Raw genomic sequence first — 16,900 nt, forward strand, 5'->3', positions numbered from 1 at the left:
GCTCTTTTCTAGGCATTCTCGTGGTGGCCGGAGATGATGGCGGAGCACGCAGAGACCTTCCTGTCTCTCTACACCGTCGACATGGATGGTGCTCTACAAGTCCAGCCCGTTGACTCATGGGATAGCTTTCCCTTATTCCAGCTGCTTAACAACTTCCTGCGTTGTGACCGTGAGTTCTCAGTTCTCTCTGTGTCCCCCTTCTTCTACCTCTGACCCTATGCTTAACCTCCCAAAACTGATTTAAAGTGTAGCCTACAACGCATCACTGATTCATGAGCACAGTTCAACAACTTCCAGTTCAGTAACTGTGAGTGGCGTATTTCCCTGTAGTGTTCCCTCTAGTTCTTTTGTCACCTGACACTCCATTTTGTCCCTGTCCCTATTTAAAGCATGGCCTACGGCACCTCCACGTCCTGAGCTGTCTTCAAAACACATCCCGTATTTATCGTAGCATGTTCATGCCACTAAGAGTCCTAATTAACACCAGCGGTGCAAAACAAGACTCGTTAGGAGAAGTTATTAACTGTGCTTAGAGCTCCCGCCCTTGCGTGGGCTTCACAATAATTAACGTCACTGAGGTAACGGTGAGAAATGAATAGCAGATAAAACAATCGTAACGGATGTCGAAACACGATCGTAAAGTCAGGGGGCTGTCATCTGTCAGCTAAAGACTCTACCTGTCACCTCCTGTAGAGCGAGGAGCAGTATCACACAGACAGGAGAGTATTAGTACGGTTTGAGGCACCTGTCTCACCAGGCTGTCCTCCATTTGGATTTCTTTGCTCACTGATCAGGGAACAAAGGTTTGTAGTTTTCCCTTTTTTCCAACATACCTGGCCACTCGTAAACATGCAATGGTTACTCTGATAACATTTGTCTCATTTAGTTCTAATTATTTGCCCAGTAGTGCTGAGCAATTAGTGCTTTTTGAGGTCATTCCGGTTCAATTATACATTTTTTATAATGGATTTACATTTCAATTATTTTTTTAAACATTAAATGCACTATGCATTATTTGGGTTGAATGCTGATACAACACAGAATAAAACAATTAATGAAAGTCCCATGATGGTAGTGACTGCCCATTACTATTGACCATAATTTATTCACTTTACTTTAATAAAATATTGAAGTTGTTGGGTATAATACATTTGTTTTATTTGATGACTTTATTTGTCAAGTCATCGTCTCATCTCTATAGAGCTGCTGTTTATGCTGTATTACAAAATCACTATTTTAATAGTTCTTCAAAGTTAATAAGGCATACTTTTATGACTGCTGAATGCCAACTATCAATCACGTTGATCATGTATTTTCAGGTAGATATACCTTTGCGAAGCAACTGCTCACTATCCCTCTGGATCGTGTGTCTTCTGTCTTTTCTCTCCTGTCTTTTCTCTCCATGTCGACCCACACAGACCGGACAAATAGGCGCACAATGGATTATGGTCACTGTAGTTAATTAACACGTTTTCTACGCTAAATTATGTATAATTCTGGCCTGTTACAACTCCCTATTACATTGCACAGTTTGGGTTTGATCTAATTTCTCTCTAGAGAAACTGCTCATTGAGCTCATAGGAAAAACGAACAAAATGGAATTATACAAATTTAACTGACATGTTTTGTTAATCGCTCAGTACTATTGACCTGCTTCCACCATGTGTAATACTTATTTTAATTCCATGAGTGTAAAGTCCATGTGGCATCCAGGTGTTTGCCCTTGTGTGTACTATCAAACTCTCTCTCTCTCCCACTTTCTCTCTCTCATACTTTCTCCCTCTCTCTTCTCCCTTATCCACTCTTAGCTCTGAGCCTTTGTTTCATTGCCAAGTGAGAGTTGGCTACATCTGAAGTGTTGTTTTACATTGTCTATGTAAGCCTCACCTAGAGCAGAAAGACAGGCAGCTCAAGGGCAATTACATTGAAAAATAAAATTCAAATTATGTAAGGAGTAGGCAAAATATCATTTGTGTTTTTCCTCCTCCATTTTCTGTTATTACCATTCTCCATTAATCTTGCAATTATTTCAACTGTCATAACAATTACTGGATTTGAAGAGTAACGTAATGAGGAACATTTTCGTTTTGACTTAATGCAGATGAGGACCCTGTTTTTGAGTAATGATGCCTTTCGTGAATGAGATAAAATAGTTGTAAAATGTCTAAGCTGATGATATTGTTAGGATAAAAGAAAAAAGGCTGAAATTCCACTTGTGAGTTTTTATTTTTTCATAGTTGCTTAGCTATAGACCTGCAAGGTCAAGTCTGCCTTTTAGGATTTGTCCCCCGACAGTTCCGACATCATTCAGGATCTCCTGTTGTCAATGTTGTCAAATGCTGTTGTCTGATACTTGCCTCAAACACAAATATATATATTTTTACATATGCGAATAATAATACACATGTACAGAAAGGTGAAAAGAGGCTATGTTGATACTGTGTGATAAATGAACAAATACATAGTCAGAATTGAAGCATTATTGTTTGTAATACCACGTTTTAATGATTGTTTTGTGGTGTGAACAAAACATATTTCATTTATCACACCAGGTCTTTATATCCACGTGTACTAAGGATTAACTAAATGCTCACTTTAGTGTCTGCATGTGTTGCGTGATGCAGGAACTTGTTGGGAGAAGAGCCGTGGGCTCTCAGGAGGGTAAAAAGGCAAGTGTTAATCATGAAGGAACAGAATAATGGGAAATGAAGGAACAGAGTGATGGGAAATTAGGACTAATGAAGCCCTGAGAGACCAACAGGAGTCCTATGTGCTCTCTTCCTTTGTCTCCTCTCCTCTCTCCTCTCTCCTCTCTCTCTCTCTCTCTCTCTCGCTCTCTCTCTCTCTCTCTCTCTCTCTCTCTCTCTCTCTCTCTCTCTCTCTCTCTCTCTCTCTCTCTCTCTCTCTCTCTCTCTCTCTCTCTCTCTCTCTCTCTCTCTCTCTCTCTCTCTCTCTCTCTCTCTCTCTCTCTCTCTCTCTCTCTCTCTCTCTCTCTCTCTCTGAATCTCTCTCTCTCTGAATCTCTCTCTCTCTGAATCTCTCTCTCTCTGAATCTCTCTCTCTCTCTCTGAATCTCTCTCTCTCTCTCTCTCTCTCTGAATCTCTCTCTCTCTGGGCTCTATTTTCGGCTGGCGCCAAGGTGGCGCAAGTGTCAAACGCAAAAAAAAAAAGCTCGCTTGCGCTGAGGTGTGTCCTTAAAAACCAGCGCAAAAGTGACAATTTAATTCCGCACAAAGGAGGTCTTAGCGGTAATGCGGTTGGTTATAGCATTGATTTTGACACCGGAACCACAGCCTATCCAGCTGCAGCTCAGTGCACATGGAACAAGAGAGATGTACTTTTTGTGCCTGCAAACCTCATATTTAGCAACATATAAAAAACAAATGTTTTTTCCCATTAAGTTTTATTTGATTAAAGACCAAGCACAGCCTCCCCTCTTCTCAATAAAGGCTGTTTTTTTTTGTCCTGCCCAATAGATTTGCTAAGTAGCCAAGACTGTCCATAAAGGTTTGAGCTCGTGACTTTTGAAATAATTTTTTAATTACCAAAGCTTTTATGAAACATGTTATTAAAAATAAAAATAAATCTTTATTAAAATATCACTTTTTGGAGCAGCAAAACAGTGAGTCCCTTTTTCATCAGTGTGTTGTACATTATTTTAGCCAGCGCCTGTTATTTTGGATGTGTGTAAAACCCCCTCCATACAGTGCATTTGGAAAGTATTCAGACCCCTTGACTTTTTCCACATTTTGTTACACTACGGCCTTGTTCTAAAATGTATTAAATAGTTTTTTCCCTCATCAATCTACACACAATACCCTACAATGACAAAGCAGAAACAGGTTTTTAATGATGCAGAGATGGTTGTCCAGCAGAGACCGTTCCAATCAAGTTGTAGAAACATCTCAAGGATGATCAATGGAAACAGGATGCTCCTGAGCTCAATTTTGAGTCTCATAGCAGGATTTGAATAGTTATGTAAATAAGCTATTTCTGTTTATTTTTTAATACACTTGTAAAAATGTCAAAAACCTGTTTTCACTTTGTCATGTGGTATATTGTGTGTAGATTGAGTTTTTTTTTAAATGCATTTTAGAATAAGGCTGTAACGTAACAAAATATGGAAAAAGTGAAGGGGTATGGAGGCTACATATCTAAATGCCCATAATGGAACAAGAGATGAGATGATGCCAGAGACCCTTGTATATTCCTCTAACAATTGATTGTTTTCCATTTCATTTGATTAAAAACAAATCCCTCAGTAGGCTACCCTTACCCTACCTACTCTAACGAACGTGGGTTCAACACCAATGTCTTTCTTATCCTGGCCATGCATTAGCCAACTACCATGTCAAATCAAAATGTCTAATAAAATGTTATTTGTCACATGCTTCGTAAACAACAGGTGTAGACTAACAGTAAAATGCTTACGGGTCAATTTCCAACCGTGCAGTATTAAAGGTGATAAGATATGAAATAAATACAAAAAAATATATATTTTTTATCAATAGCAGGTTTTTAAATGGTGTACTCATGAGACTTACCGTCATGCTTTTCACAATTTACATGGTCCTATAATATTCAAATTACTCAGTCCTAGAATGCTCCTCTGAACATATCTAAATGATTCAGTCCTATAATGCTCCTCTTAACACATTCAAATTACTCAGTCCTATAATGCTCCTCTGAACACATTCAAATTACTCAGTCCTATAATGCTCCTCTGAACACATTCAAATTACTCAGTCCTATAATGCTCCTCTGAACACATTCAAATTACTCAGTCCTATAATGCTCCTCTTAACACATTCAAATTATTCAGTCCTATAATGCTCCTCTGAACATATTCAAATGACTCAGTCCATCCTGTTACTGATGATGCGAATTCTCGCAGCTTTTCGCAACTTTTTGTTAAAAATCGTGCAACATTTCAACGTCCTGCTACTCATGCCAGGAATATAATATATGCATATGATAAGTATGTGTGTATAGAAAACACTCTGAAGTTTCTAAAACTGGTTAAATCATGTCTGTGGCTATAACAGAACGTGTTCAGGAGTAAAAATCCCAGGGAGAACTGTTCACCAAAAACACAAAAAAAATATTCATCCGCCAGTCTTTGAATTGTCTAAGGCAATAGAAAATAGATGAGGTTCCGTTTACAACTCCTACAGCTTCCACACGATGTCGCCAATTCTGGCATTTCATTGCAAGTTTATCCTTGGTGGGATGACGTATAGGCACTTCCTGTCTTGGGGTGCACCCAGGAAATTATGAAAGTGAAAAAAATGGACGATGATTTCAAGACGTGCTGCTATTGAATACAGATCGCCCCGTGATCAATTTGATCGATTATTAACGTTTATTAATACCTAAAGTTGATTTACAAAAGTAGTTTGAAGTGATTTGTAAAAGTTTATAGGCAACTTTTTTAATTTTAAAAAGTGACGTTGCGTCTTGTAAAGGTGAATTTTCCTTGGATCAGACGGCCTTCATAAATGGACATTTTGGGCATACTTTGACGTATTTAATCGGGAAAAAGACCCAATTGTGATGTTTATGGGACATATAGGAGTGCCAACAAAGAAGCTCGTCAAAGGTAATGAATGTTTTATATTTTATTTCTGCGTTTTGTGTAGCGCCGGCTACCGCTAAATCTTTTGTTTAGGTCTCGTTCAGGTATTTTGGGGGGTGCATGCTATCAGATAATAGCTTCTCATGCTTTCGCCGAAAAGCATTTTACAAATCTGACATGTTGGCTAGATTTACAATGAGTGTAGCTTTAATTGAGTATCTTGCGTGTGTGTTTTAATGAAAGTTTGAGTTTTATCGAGTACTATAGGTGGCGCTCTGAAATTTCCGCTGATTTGGTTCCTGTGCAGGAACCAACATCCGTAACAGGTTTTAATGCTCCTCTGAACATATTCAAATGACTCAGTCCTATAATGCTCCTCTGAACACATTCAAATGACTCAGTCCTATAATGCTCCTCTGAATGGTACATAGGCCTATATCTTCCTTATTATGAACATGCCTCACACACATTTTAAAGGGGGGCTAGTATACATTTTTTTTAGGACAAATGCATAAAGACATGTATGGCCTTTAAGCCTACTCATTGAAACCAACACTCCAAATATATTACAAAAACTGGATGCATTTTCCTGTTGCTATTATTCATTACTGTAACCTATGCTATTTAATAAACGGTATCAATATATAATGGACTAGGGTGAGAATATTCTGTGCCCCCCAGCCAAATTGGAGTTGATGATAATGCAAACACTGTCAATAACATACACAACTTGAGATAACCACATGCAGTATTAAGCCATCGAACATGTTGATTGGCCTGTGAATGGTCAAGCCCTCATCACACCTACAACTTATTTATTAATCAAAACCCAGCCCTTTCGCGACACAGACAGCTATTGCGCCCATAATTCCCCCTGTGAAAATATCAAAACACCCCTGGACATAAGATTTACAATCGCATTAGGTTTGTTCAAATAGAGTTCTTTGTCTTGACTTTCTGAGCATCTTTCTCTTCTATCTTTCCTCTTCTTTCTCCTACTTCCTTTGCATATCAGGATTGTGAAAAGATGGAATTTGTATGCAAATATCATAATGTGGACTGTGGGAGGGAAGGGCCGTGATTTAACTAGTCTAGGATTTGAACTGTATAAAGACATTCAAGCTGACATTCAAAACCTTTGAATTTATTTTGTACTTCCTTCCTCATTCCCCCCCAGCTCACCTGTGCAATGGCATGTTCCACAAGCACCTGCAGGACCTGTTCATCCCGCTGGTGGTGCGTTACATAGACCTTATGGAGTCCTCCATCGCCCAGTCCATCCACCGCGGCTTCCAGCAGGAAACCTGGCAGTCCGTCAAGTAAGAACCCCCCCCCCAATGTTGTCATTAGTTGCATTCTGTTGTGCTATTTAAAGCTCAGAGATGTGCTTTACATCAGGAACAGTAGCAAGCCTAGAATACTTCTGTCTGCATTTTTATGTCTACAGAAAAGTGTGTGTAGTGTAGGTTAGAATACATCCACCGACCAGGCACAAAACCACATGGAATCTGGAGCATCAACACTCAGTGGGATCTCTCTGTTGTCTTTTGTCTCTGTCGCATCTTTCTTTGTTGTCGTTTGGTTTGGTTTGCCGTTCATTTCTTTTCAGGACAATAACCAACAACCTACCGAGCGTGCCTCTGCCCAAAGTCAATCTCCCACAGATGCCGAGCTTCTCAGCACCCTCCTGGATGGGCCCGCTGTGTGACAGCACGTGTGTATGGGCTGCCGCAAGACCTAGTGGGGCACTGTGGCATGGACTGTGCTGTGGTTGTCTTGTCATTGTCAAACTTCTCCAATTCAAGAACACTATTTCGCATTCTATTACTTCCCTTTGCCAATGGTATGCCATTAACTATTGAACCAGCTTAAAGCATTTTGTAGAAGTGTGAAACTTGAAAATCTGCCCTCACATTTAAATGTTAATAGTAAGACCAGTATGTCTACTACTACTACTGAGGCTTTTAACTGTGCAATTCACGTGGCCCAGATATTCCTGGGATTGGTTGCCCCTTTTGATGACCTCAGACTGATACCTTCTTTGGTATCAAGATAAAAGCATGTTTTTGTTGTCTTGTGAGTGTTGTGTTATGTGGTGCAGCATGGCAAATGTTTTGTGGCACAGCAGCATCTCTTTTTTGAAATGTATGTTGTGGCTCCTTGATCAGGAACAGCTGTGGCATGTTTTTTGTGCACACATCCAACATATTTCAGGTATTTTTATTGTATATTGGATAGTATCAGAGACACTTGTTTAACTGTGATGTTACTGTATGCTGGTCAATTCTCAGCTCAGTTAAGCACTGAGTTGTGAAGTATATCATGCCAAATGAATGTTAAATAAGAAATGGGATTCTTATTTCAGCTTGCAAGGAATTAATTTACCGGACATTTTGTAAGTAGGCATAGCCATTTTGCAGATTTCAGTGAATATGTTTCTTCGAAACCTCAATGCTGGTCTTTGGGACTGTTATGAAACTGTTTTCAGCACTTGTCAAGTGACCATTTTCTCCTCAAACCTTTGTCATAAATGAGCAGTCAAGATCCCCCACAAGCAAAATTATTAAGGGCTTTTCACGTATGGAATTCGGTACCCTGGTTCGATTTCCTGAAGCGTTTGTGAGAATTCTACAGACTACGTAGACCTGAAAATAAAAATGTCAGGGTCTGATTAGCACATTCTACATGATGTAAACAACCTAGCTCGTTAACAACAGGCAAAAAAGTTCCACGCAACTCTGCCTTATCACAATACAAGTTGACTTCTGAGGGCCCAGTAGAAACAGTGGAGACTCAAACCACCCACCCACCTACCCTTGCCTCACTAAAGAAAAAAAAAACTGGCACTTCGTTAGCGAGCACAGACGGGCGTGGGGGATCGTTCCATTCCCCCGGGAGAGGGGACGTTCGGAGAAGAGATCCTAATTAGTCATGAGGGGGGGATATGAGCGAGCATTTAATTGCAACACGGATTTCGCTCAAATGATTTATTCCCACTTGTGAAGGTAAGTCTTTTAAAGGCGAAGTGAGAAAAGTGAGTGAGTGTGCTTCACCACCGCTCACCCTCTGTCTCTCTCCCTCGCTCGCTCTGGTTCCCTGTACACTTCGATGCTGGTTACAGCCACCGGTTGCCATGTGTTGCGGTGTAGACACCGGAGAGAAGGTGGCGATGGAGACCCATCTGTCTATGTGCTGAGAGTCTCCTTAGTAACAGTCAGTTTGACAGCAGGGTGTGTTCAGTCACTGTAGAACATGTTCAGGAACTGTTGGGTGTGTCTTAAGAACATGTCATATGCAACTCTGACATGTTAAACTGTGATCCATGTAAATTGGCAAACGTGTTCAGTTATTGAGCAGTAATACAAAAAACATCCGTACTTCACTTAAAACCCTCGAGCACAACACTCCAGACTTTGTAACTCAGTTTTCATTTGTTCATGTTTAACTGACAGAAGTTCCATGAAGCTTGGCAAAGATAATCTTTGGCTTCTTCCCTCCCCGACCCCTAGTAACGGCTCAGCAACCTCAGAGGACCTCTTCTGGAAGTTGGACGCACTCCAGATGTTTGTCCTGGACCTGCACTGGCCCGAGCCAGAGTTTGCCAAACACCTGGAGCAGAGGCTGAAGCTCATGGCCAGCGACATGATGGAGGCTTGCGTCAAAAGGTCAGAGGTCAGGAGGACGTCACCACCTGTGATGGGTTGGGGGTTAAGCATTTACCACTGCATACCTGGTTTATAACTGAGATATTACTGAGGATAATGAGGAAGAGTTTAGTGATGTGGTTTTGAACAGTGTTTTCCATAGCCCCTAGGAATTAACCATATCATAACACCTTTCAATTGTCTTTTTATACCCAAAGAACGAAAGCCGCCTTTGACTCCAAGATGCAGAAGGCCAGCAAGGCAACGGACTTCCGGGTGTCGCTGTCGGTGTGCACCATGTTCAACATGCTAATGGACGCCAAGAAGCAGTGCGCCAAACTCTGTGTGCTGGACTCCGGTCAAGAGGTACGACCACACCCAACCTCTATTGTCTGTTCTTTGACCGCACAAACTGATCACAAATTTCCAGTATTGCATGCAAAACCATCACGTACTTGACTAACGTAAATCCAGGATGTTTCGTTATTTAACTAACTAGTGTAGCGAACAATGGATATACTGTAGTTAACAGAATGGTCAGAGCCTCATTCATATGTTTAAACCTACAAGCCTACATGCCCTCAGCAGTTATAAGCAATGATCCCTCTAAGCTCCCCCGGGCCTGCTGTGCAGAAGAAATATCAGCCCACAGAGAGCAGCATGAGATTGAACTTCACTCACAACTTTCTAGTTTTCCCTGTTAGTTAACACTATCAACATTTCCCTTTACTGTGGCAATTGTGGTTGAATCAACACAATATTAGACACTTTCAATGCAACATACCAAAACAAAGTGAACTATGCAAGATTTAGTATGCAAAACTAACTATGCAAAAGATTTTATTGAAGGCAGAATGCATTGGAGTAGGATTGTATAGCATTGACCAGCATGACTCAGCCCGTACTCTACACAGACCGGTTCGCATAACCAATCAGTAGGCCTACATGAAAATAGACCATTGCCATATATGGATCTGTGCCATTCACTTTGAACTGGACTGTGTTTACAGCATGAGTGGTCGTGAGTAGATGCGCTTGTTTTGAGATCAAAGCGGGAGCTGCATGTAGCCACGTGTGCACATTTTGTTCCAATCCTTTGCTAGTTAATGAGTTTTTTCACCCCTTTTTTCTCCCCAATTTCGTGGTATCCAATTGGTAGTAGTTAAAGTCTTGTCTCATCGCTGCAACTCCCGTATGGACTCGGGAGAGACGAAGGTCGAGAGCCATGCATCCTCCCAAACACAACCCAACCAAGCCTCACTGCTTCTAGACACAATGCCCATCCAACTCGGAAGCCAGCCGCACTAATGTGTTGGAGGAAACACTGTACACCAGGCGACCGTGTCAGCGTGCCTCTTAAAGAGGCAGTGTGGTATTTTGACAGGCTTGAATAAGCTAAGTAGCCAATAGGCAGAGGATAACATCATTTGTCTGATTCTGTAATAGTGGTATGGGAATGATAATGCATTTTGTTTTGTAAAGTGGGTTCTTGCATCAAACACAACAACATTTTGGATGAACAGGTTAAAGTCTAGCCCTGCATGTTTTTTTCAAAAGTCTAATCGAATGTAGGCCTACATTGAACACCCCACATTGGCTGCTACTCTAGGCTGAACAGCAATTTCCATGTAAAAATGTTATGGGATGCATTTTCTCCATTTTTGTTTATGGTAGGCCACTCTGATAGGCCTACATTATAATCAAATAGCCACAGCAGCCTACTTGGCCACTGGTAAACCTCTTACTTAAAGCGGGTACAGCCTCAGTGTTCAAAGAAAACACACACTGGAAGTTGCACATAATTTTCACAACATTCAAGTTTGCGCTCAGCAGACCTCAAATTTGCTCTGTGCCCCCCCCCCCCTCCCAAATTGAGGGAACATTAGTGCAATGTACCACCACAACAGTATCAAATATTGTTCCCTACCTTACCTGAGTTTCCCTCAAGAGCACAAGAACTAAAGTTTCCTTTGGTCTGTAACAGATTCAGTAATCTTCATATCACCTTGACTGCCTTGCAGCCAAAACATTCATTGCAATGGGCGCATTTATATCACGTCCAGATCAGTGGTAACGTGCAGCAGCTGCTCTAAATCGATGTGGATGAATGAGCTCTCGATCTCTCCATTACAGCATTTCACCCTGCTAAAGGCTAACCCTCCGCTACCCGGCAACTATTTACACAGTGTCTCTACAGAGAGCTAAGCTCACTGTCCCCTTAACCTTCAGCTCCATTCTCCTCAAGTCCCTGAGGATGTTGATTCATAGCTGAACAGATGCACTCAGGTTTGTACACTCAGTGTACACTACTGATTCCAATTTAGATTCCAACTCCATGGTCATTATTGCCCTAATTGAATGAATGTATTAATTATGGAGGTGATTATGATATGGCAAGATGTTGTTTCACCTGTGCTAAATACTGTCCAAGATCATTATCTATACAGTGTCTGAACCATTGATGATTTACGGGTGTGGGATCTTAATTTGACCAGTTCCATTACAGGAGTAAAATAATCCTACAGCAGGAGGATTTGATTATTCATAAAATATGCATGTATGTATGTATGTATGTACAGTGGGGCAAAAAAGTATTTACTCAGCCACCAATTGTGCAAGTTCTCCCACTTAAAAATATGAGAGAGGCCTGTAATTTTCATCATAGGTACACTTAAACTATGACAGACAAAATGAGAAAAAAAATCCAGAGAATTACATTGTAGGATTTTTAATGAATGTATTTGCAAATTATGGTGGAAAATACGTATTTGGTCAATAACAAAAGTTTATCTCAATACTTTGTTATATACCCTTTGTTGGCAATGACAGAGGTCAAACGTTTTCTGTAAGTCTTCAAAAGGTTTTCACACACTGTTGCTGGTATTTTGGCCCATTCCTCCATGCAGATCTCCTCTAGAGCAGTGATGTTTTGGGGCTGTTGCTGGGCAACACGGACTTTCAACTCCCTCCAAAGATTTTCTATGGGGTTGAGATCTGGAGACTGGCTAGGCCACTCCAGGACCTTGAAATGCTTCTTATGAAGCCACTCCTTCGTTGCCCGAGCGGTGTGTTTGGGATCATTTTCATGCTGAAAGACCCAGCCACGTTTCATCTTCAATGCCCTTGCTGATGGAAGAAGGTTTTCACTCAAAATCTCACGATATATGGCCCCCCATTCATTCTTTCCTTTACACGGATCAGTCGTCATGGTCCCTTTGCAGAAAAACAGCCCCAAAGCATGATGTTTCCACCCCCATGCTTCACAGTAGGTATGGTGTTCTTTGTCCTCCATACACAACGAGTTGAGTTTTTACCAAAAAGTTATATTTTGGTCTCCTGGGTGGCGCAGTGGTTAAGGGCGCTGTACTGCAGCGCCAGCTGTGCCATCAGAGTCCCTGGGTTGCTCTGTCGTAACCGGCAGCGACCGGGAGGTCCGTGGGGCGACGCACAATTGGCCTAGCGTCGTCCGGGTTAGGGAGGGCTTGGTCGGTAGGGATGTCCTTGTCTCATCGTGCACCAGTGACTCCTGTGGCGGGCTGGGCGCAGTGTGCGCTAACCAAGGTGGCCAGGTGCATGGTGTTTCCTCCGACGCATTGGTGCGGCTGGCTTCCAGGTTGGATGCGCGCTGTGTTAAGAAGCAGTGCGGCTTGGTTGGGTTGTGTATCGGAGGACGTATGACTTTCAACCTTCGTCTCTCCCGAGCCCGTACGGGAGTTGTAGCGATGAGACAAGATAGTAGCTACTACAACAATTGGATACCACGAAATATGGGAGAAAATGGGGTAAAAAAAAAAAAAAAGTTATATTTTGGTTTCATCAGACCATATGACATTCTCTCAATCTTCTTCTGGATCATCCAAATGCTCTCTAGCAAACTTCAGATGGGCCTGGACATGTACTGGCTTAAGCAGGGGGACACGTCTGGCACTGCAGGATTTGAGTCCCTGGTGGAGTAGTGTGTTACTGATGGTAGGCTTTGTTACTTTGGTCCCAGCTCTCTGCAGGTCATTCACTAGGTCCCCCCGTGTGGTTCTGGGATTTTTGCTCACCATTCTTGTGATCATTTTGACCCCACGGGGTGAGATCTTGCGTGGGAGCCCCATATCGAGGGAGATTATCAGTGGTCTTGTATGTCTTCTATTTCCTAATAATTGCTCCCACAGTTGATTTCTTCAAACCAAGCTGCTTACCTATTGCAGATTCAGTCTTCCCAGCCTGGTGCAGGTCTACAATTTTGTTTTTGGTGTCCTTTGACAGCTCTTTGGTCTTGGCCATAGTGGAGTTTGGAGTGTGACTGTTTGAGGTTGTGGACAGGTGTCTTTTATACTGATAACAAGTTCAAACAGGTGCCATTAATACAGGTAACGAGTGGAGGACAGAGGAGCCTCTTAAAGAAGAAGTTACAGGTCTGTGAGAGCCAGAAATCTTGCTTGTTTGTAGGTGACCAAATAAATTGCAAATAAATTCATTAAAAATCCTACAATGTGATTTTCTGGATTTTTTGTCATAGTTGAAGTGTACCTATGATGAAAATTACAGGCCTCTCTCATATTTTTAAGTGGGAGAACTTGCACAATTGGTGGCTGACTAAATACTTTTTGCCCCACTATGTATGTATGTATGTATGTATGTTTTTGTGGATTCTGCTATTTTTGCCACACTCTTTGCTGACAGGTGTATTAAATCGAGCACACAGCCATGCAAAATCCATAGATAAACATTAGCAGTTGAATGGCCTTACTGAAGAGCTCAGTGACTTTCAACATGGCACAGTCATAGGACGCCACCTTTCCAACAAGTCAGTTTGTGAGATTTTTGCCCTGCTAGAGCTGCCCTGGTCAACTGTAAGTGCTATTATTGTGGAAACGTCTAAGTGCAACAACTGCTCAGCCACGAAGTGGTAGACTACACAAGCTCACAGAACGGGACTGTTGAGTGCTGAAGCGCGTAGCGTTTTAAAATTGTCTGTCCTCAGTTGCAACTCTCACTACCGAGTTCCAAACAGCCTCTGGAAGCAATGACAGCACAATAACTGTTCGTCGGGAGATTAATTAAATGGGTTTCCATGGCTGTGCAGCCGCACACAAGCCCAAGATTACCATGCGCAATGCCAAGCATTGGTTGGTGTGATGTAAAGCTCGCCGCAATTGGACTCTGGAACAATGGAAACAAGTTCTCTGGAGTGGTAAATCACACTTCACCATCTGGCAGTCCAGCGGATGAATCTTTTTTTTTTTGCGGAAGCCAGGAAAACGCTACCTGCCCCAATGCATAGTTTGGTGGAAGAGGGAAAATAGTTCATGGTTTTCATGGTTCGGTCTAGGCCCCTTAGTTCCAGTGAAGGGAAACCTTAACGCTACAGCATACGATCGCAATGTTCCAACATCTAGCTTTCCCAGAAAAGTGGAGGCTGTTATCGCAGCAAAGGGGGACCAACTCCATATTAATGCCAGTGATTTTGGAATGAGATGTTCGACGAGCAGGTGTCCACATACTTTTGGCCATATAGTGTATGTAGCTTAGCAAATAAACATTGTATTTCTGATCTACTTATGGTATGCAAAATAGGATATAACCATTCACCTTGGATAATTAACAAGAAATGTGTTCAATTCTTCTTGTTTCTCGGATTACTGTTTTTTGAAGATTGTTTGCACATTGAAAGCATTATATTTCACAGTAAAATTATTTTGAGGATATTCTTTTTTCATTGCCTTTTGCTAGGATGTTGCGAAACTCCTCAAGGTAAAGATATATACATTATTCTGCTTTTATTATTTTCATAGGAAATCATTTATTTTTCAAATTATGCCTTTGTGATGTTCTAAGTGCTTTTAACACACAGTGCTGTTGTTTTTAACCGGTGTGCCTCGGGACACTAGTGTGTCCTGAGGGACTCATAAGTGTGCCGTGAAACTTTTTACGAATCTTTATATCTTTTGGATATATTCACTTATAAACATGACCTGTGGAATGAACATGGAATATAATTCAGTGCAGTCAAAGTATTCTGACCCCTTCACTTTTTCCACATTTTGTGACATTATAGCGTTATTCTAAAATTGTAAATTGGTCAGTTAGTGACGCTAGAGGCGTTCGAATCCAGGCTGTATCACAACCCGGCCGTGATTGGTAGTCCCATAGGGCGGCACACAATTGGCCCAGCATCGTCCGGGTTTGACCGGTGTAGGCCGTCATTGTAAATAAGAATTTGTTCTTTACTGACTTGCCTAGTTAAATAAAAAATAGAAATAAGAGCCATCTGGTCACAATAAGTGACCATCGGGTCACTCTGACAGGGCTCCAGAGTTCCTCTGTCGAGATTGGAGAAACATCAAGAAAGACAACCATCTCTGCAGCACTCCACCAATCAGGCCTTCATGGTAAAATGGCCAGACGGAAGCCAATCTTCAGTAAAGAGCACATGACAGCCCGCTTGAAGTTTTCCAAAAGGATTCTCAGACCTTGACAAACAAGAACACTTTGGCCTGAATGCCAAGCGTCACGTCTGGAGGAAACCTGGCACCATCCCTACAGTGAAGCGTGGTGGCAGCATCATGCTGTGAGGATGTTTTTCAACGGCTGGGACTGGGAGACAGAGAGAACCTTGATGAAAACCTGCTCCAGAGAGCTCAGGACCTCAGACTGCAGTGAAGGTTCACCTTCCAACAGGACAACGACCCTAAGCACACAGCCAAGACAATGCAGCAGTGGCTTTGGGACAAGTCTCTGAATGTCCTTGAGTGGCCCAGCCAGAGCCCGGACTTGAACCCGATCCAAAATCTCTGGAGAGACCTGAAAAGAGCTCTGCAGCGACGCTCCCCATCCAACCTGACAGAGCTTAAGAGGATCTGCAGAGAAGAATGGAAGAAACTCCCCAAATACAGGTGTGCCAGACTTGTTGCGTCGTACCCAAGAAGACCCCAGGCTGTAATCTCTGCCAAAGGTGCTTCAACAAAGTACTGGGTAAACAGTCTGAATACTTATGTAAATGTGATAGTTCAGTTGTTGTTTTTTTGACATTTGCAAAAATGTCTAAAAGCCTGTTTTTGCTTTGTCATTATGGGGTATTATGTGTAGATTGATGAAGGAAAAACAACAATTTAATCCATTTTAATCCAAAATGTATTTAGTCAATTTCAAAATAACGCTGTAACGTAACAACATTTGAAAAAGTGAAGGGGTCTGAATACTTTCCGAATGCACTCTAAATCTGTATCATTGTTTCAAGTCCGATGAGCTGGAGCTACTCTTACTTTTGTGTCATTTGAGGGGAGAGCATCACTAGCAAAGTAATTTGTGTAATTGTGACCGACCGCCTTACCTTTTTTACATTGGATAAAATGGCACTCCTGTGAAGTAGTGACCCGCCTAGTTTCCTGAAACGAGTCACAATTTTACTTTGCGTGTGAGAACCATTAGCACAGGCAAGTCTGATTGGGCTTTGCAGTACAACAGCTTCTGCTATAGAACAAACTGAGCATGGCTTTATGTCTGTGGTTTACGATGCAAAAAAAACGCTAATCTCTAGACCTTTACGCTTAAAAATAAAAACCTGTACCCATTGGAGATTGACTGCCCCCTCTTATTGAAGCCACGGAAGTTCAAGGCCGACAGCGTTATTGCAGGCGTTGTTTGCAGAAAATAGGATCCCCAATTTAGTGAATGTAAAAATGGCACT

General features: G+C 41.8%; 1 protein-coding gene across 9 annotated transcripts in view; it reads left to right on the plus strand.

The window, feature by feature from the left end:
- Window positions 1–16,900, plus strand: part of cadps2 (Ca++-dependent secretion activator 2) — a 268,064-nt gene that overhangs the window by 195,217 nt on the left and 55,947 nt on the right. For 4 of the 9 annotated variants that reach the window (XM_036969265.1, XM_036969268.1, XM_036969267.1 and 1 more), the window contains 4 exons: window positions 13–169; window positions 6,753–6,894; window positions 9,085–9,240; window positions 9,438–9,585. In XM_036969265.1, coding sequence (XP_036825160.1) covers window positions 13–169; window positions 6,753–6,894; window positions 9,085–9,240; window positions 9,438–9,585 — 603 coding nt within the window. Of the gene's footprint in view, window positions 1–12; window positions 170–6,752; window positions 6,895–7,184; window positions 7,419–9,084; window positions 9,241–9,437; window positions 9,586–16,900 lie in introns of all 9 variants that reach the window. The other 5 variants (XM_036969262.1, XM_036969263.1, XM_036969264.1 and 2 more) reach the window with 2 other exon arrangements.

This window comes from Oncorhynchus mykiss, chromosome 30 (assembly GCF_013265735.2).
Source record: "Oncorhynchus mykiss isolate Arlee chromosome 30, USDA_OmykA_1.1, whole genome shotgun sequence".
Lineage (NCBI taxonomy): Eukaryota > Metazoa > Chordata > Actinopteri > Salmoniformes > Salmonidae > Oncorhynchus > Oncorhynchus mykiss.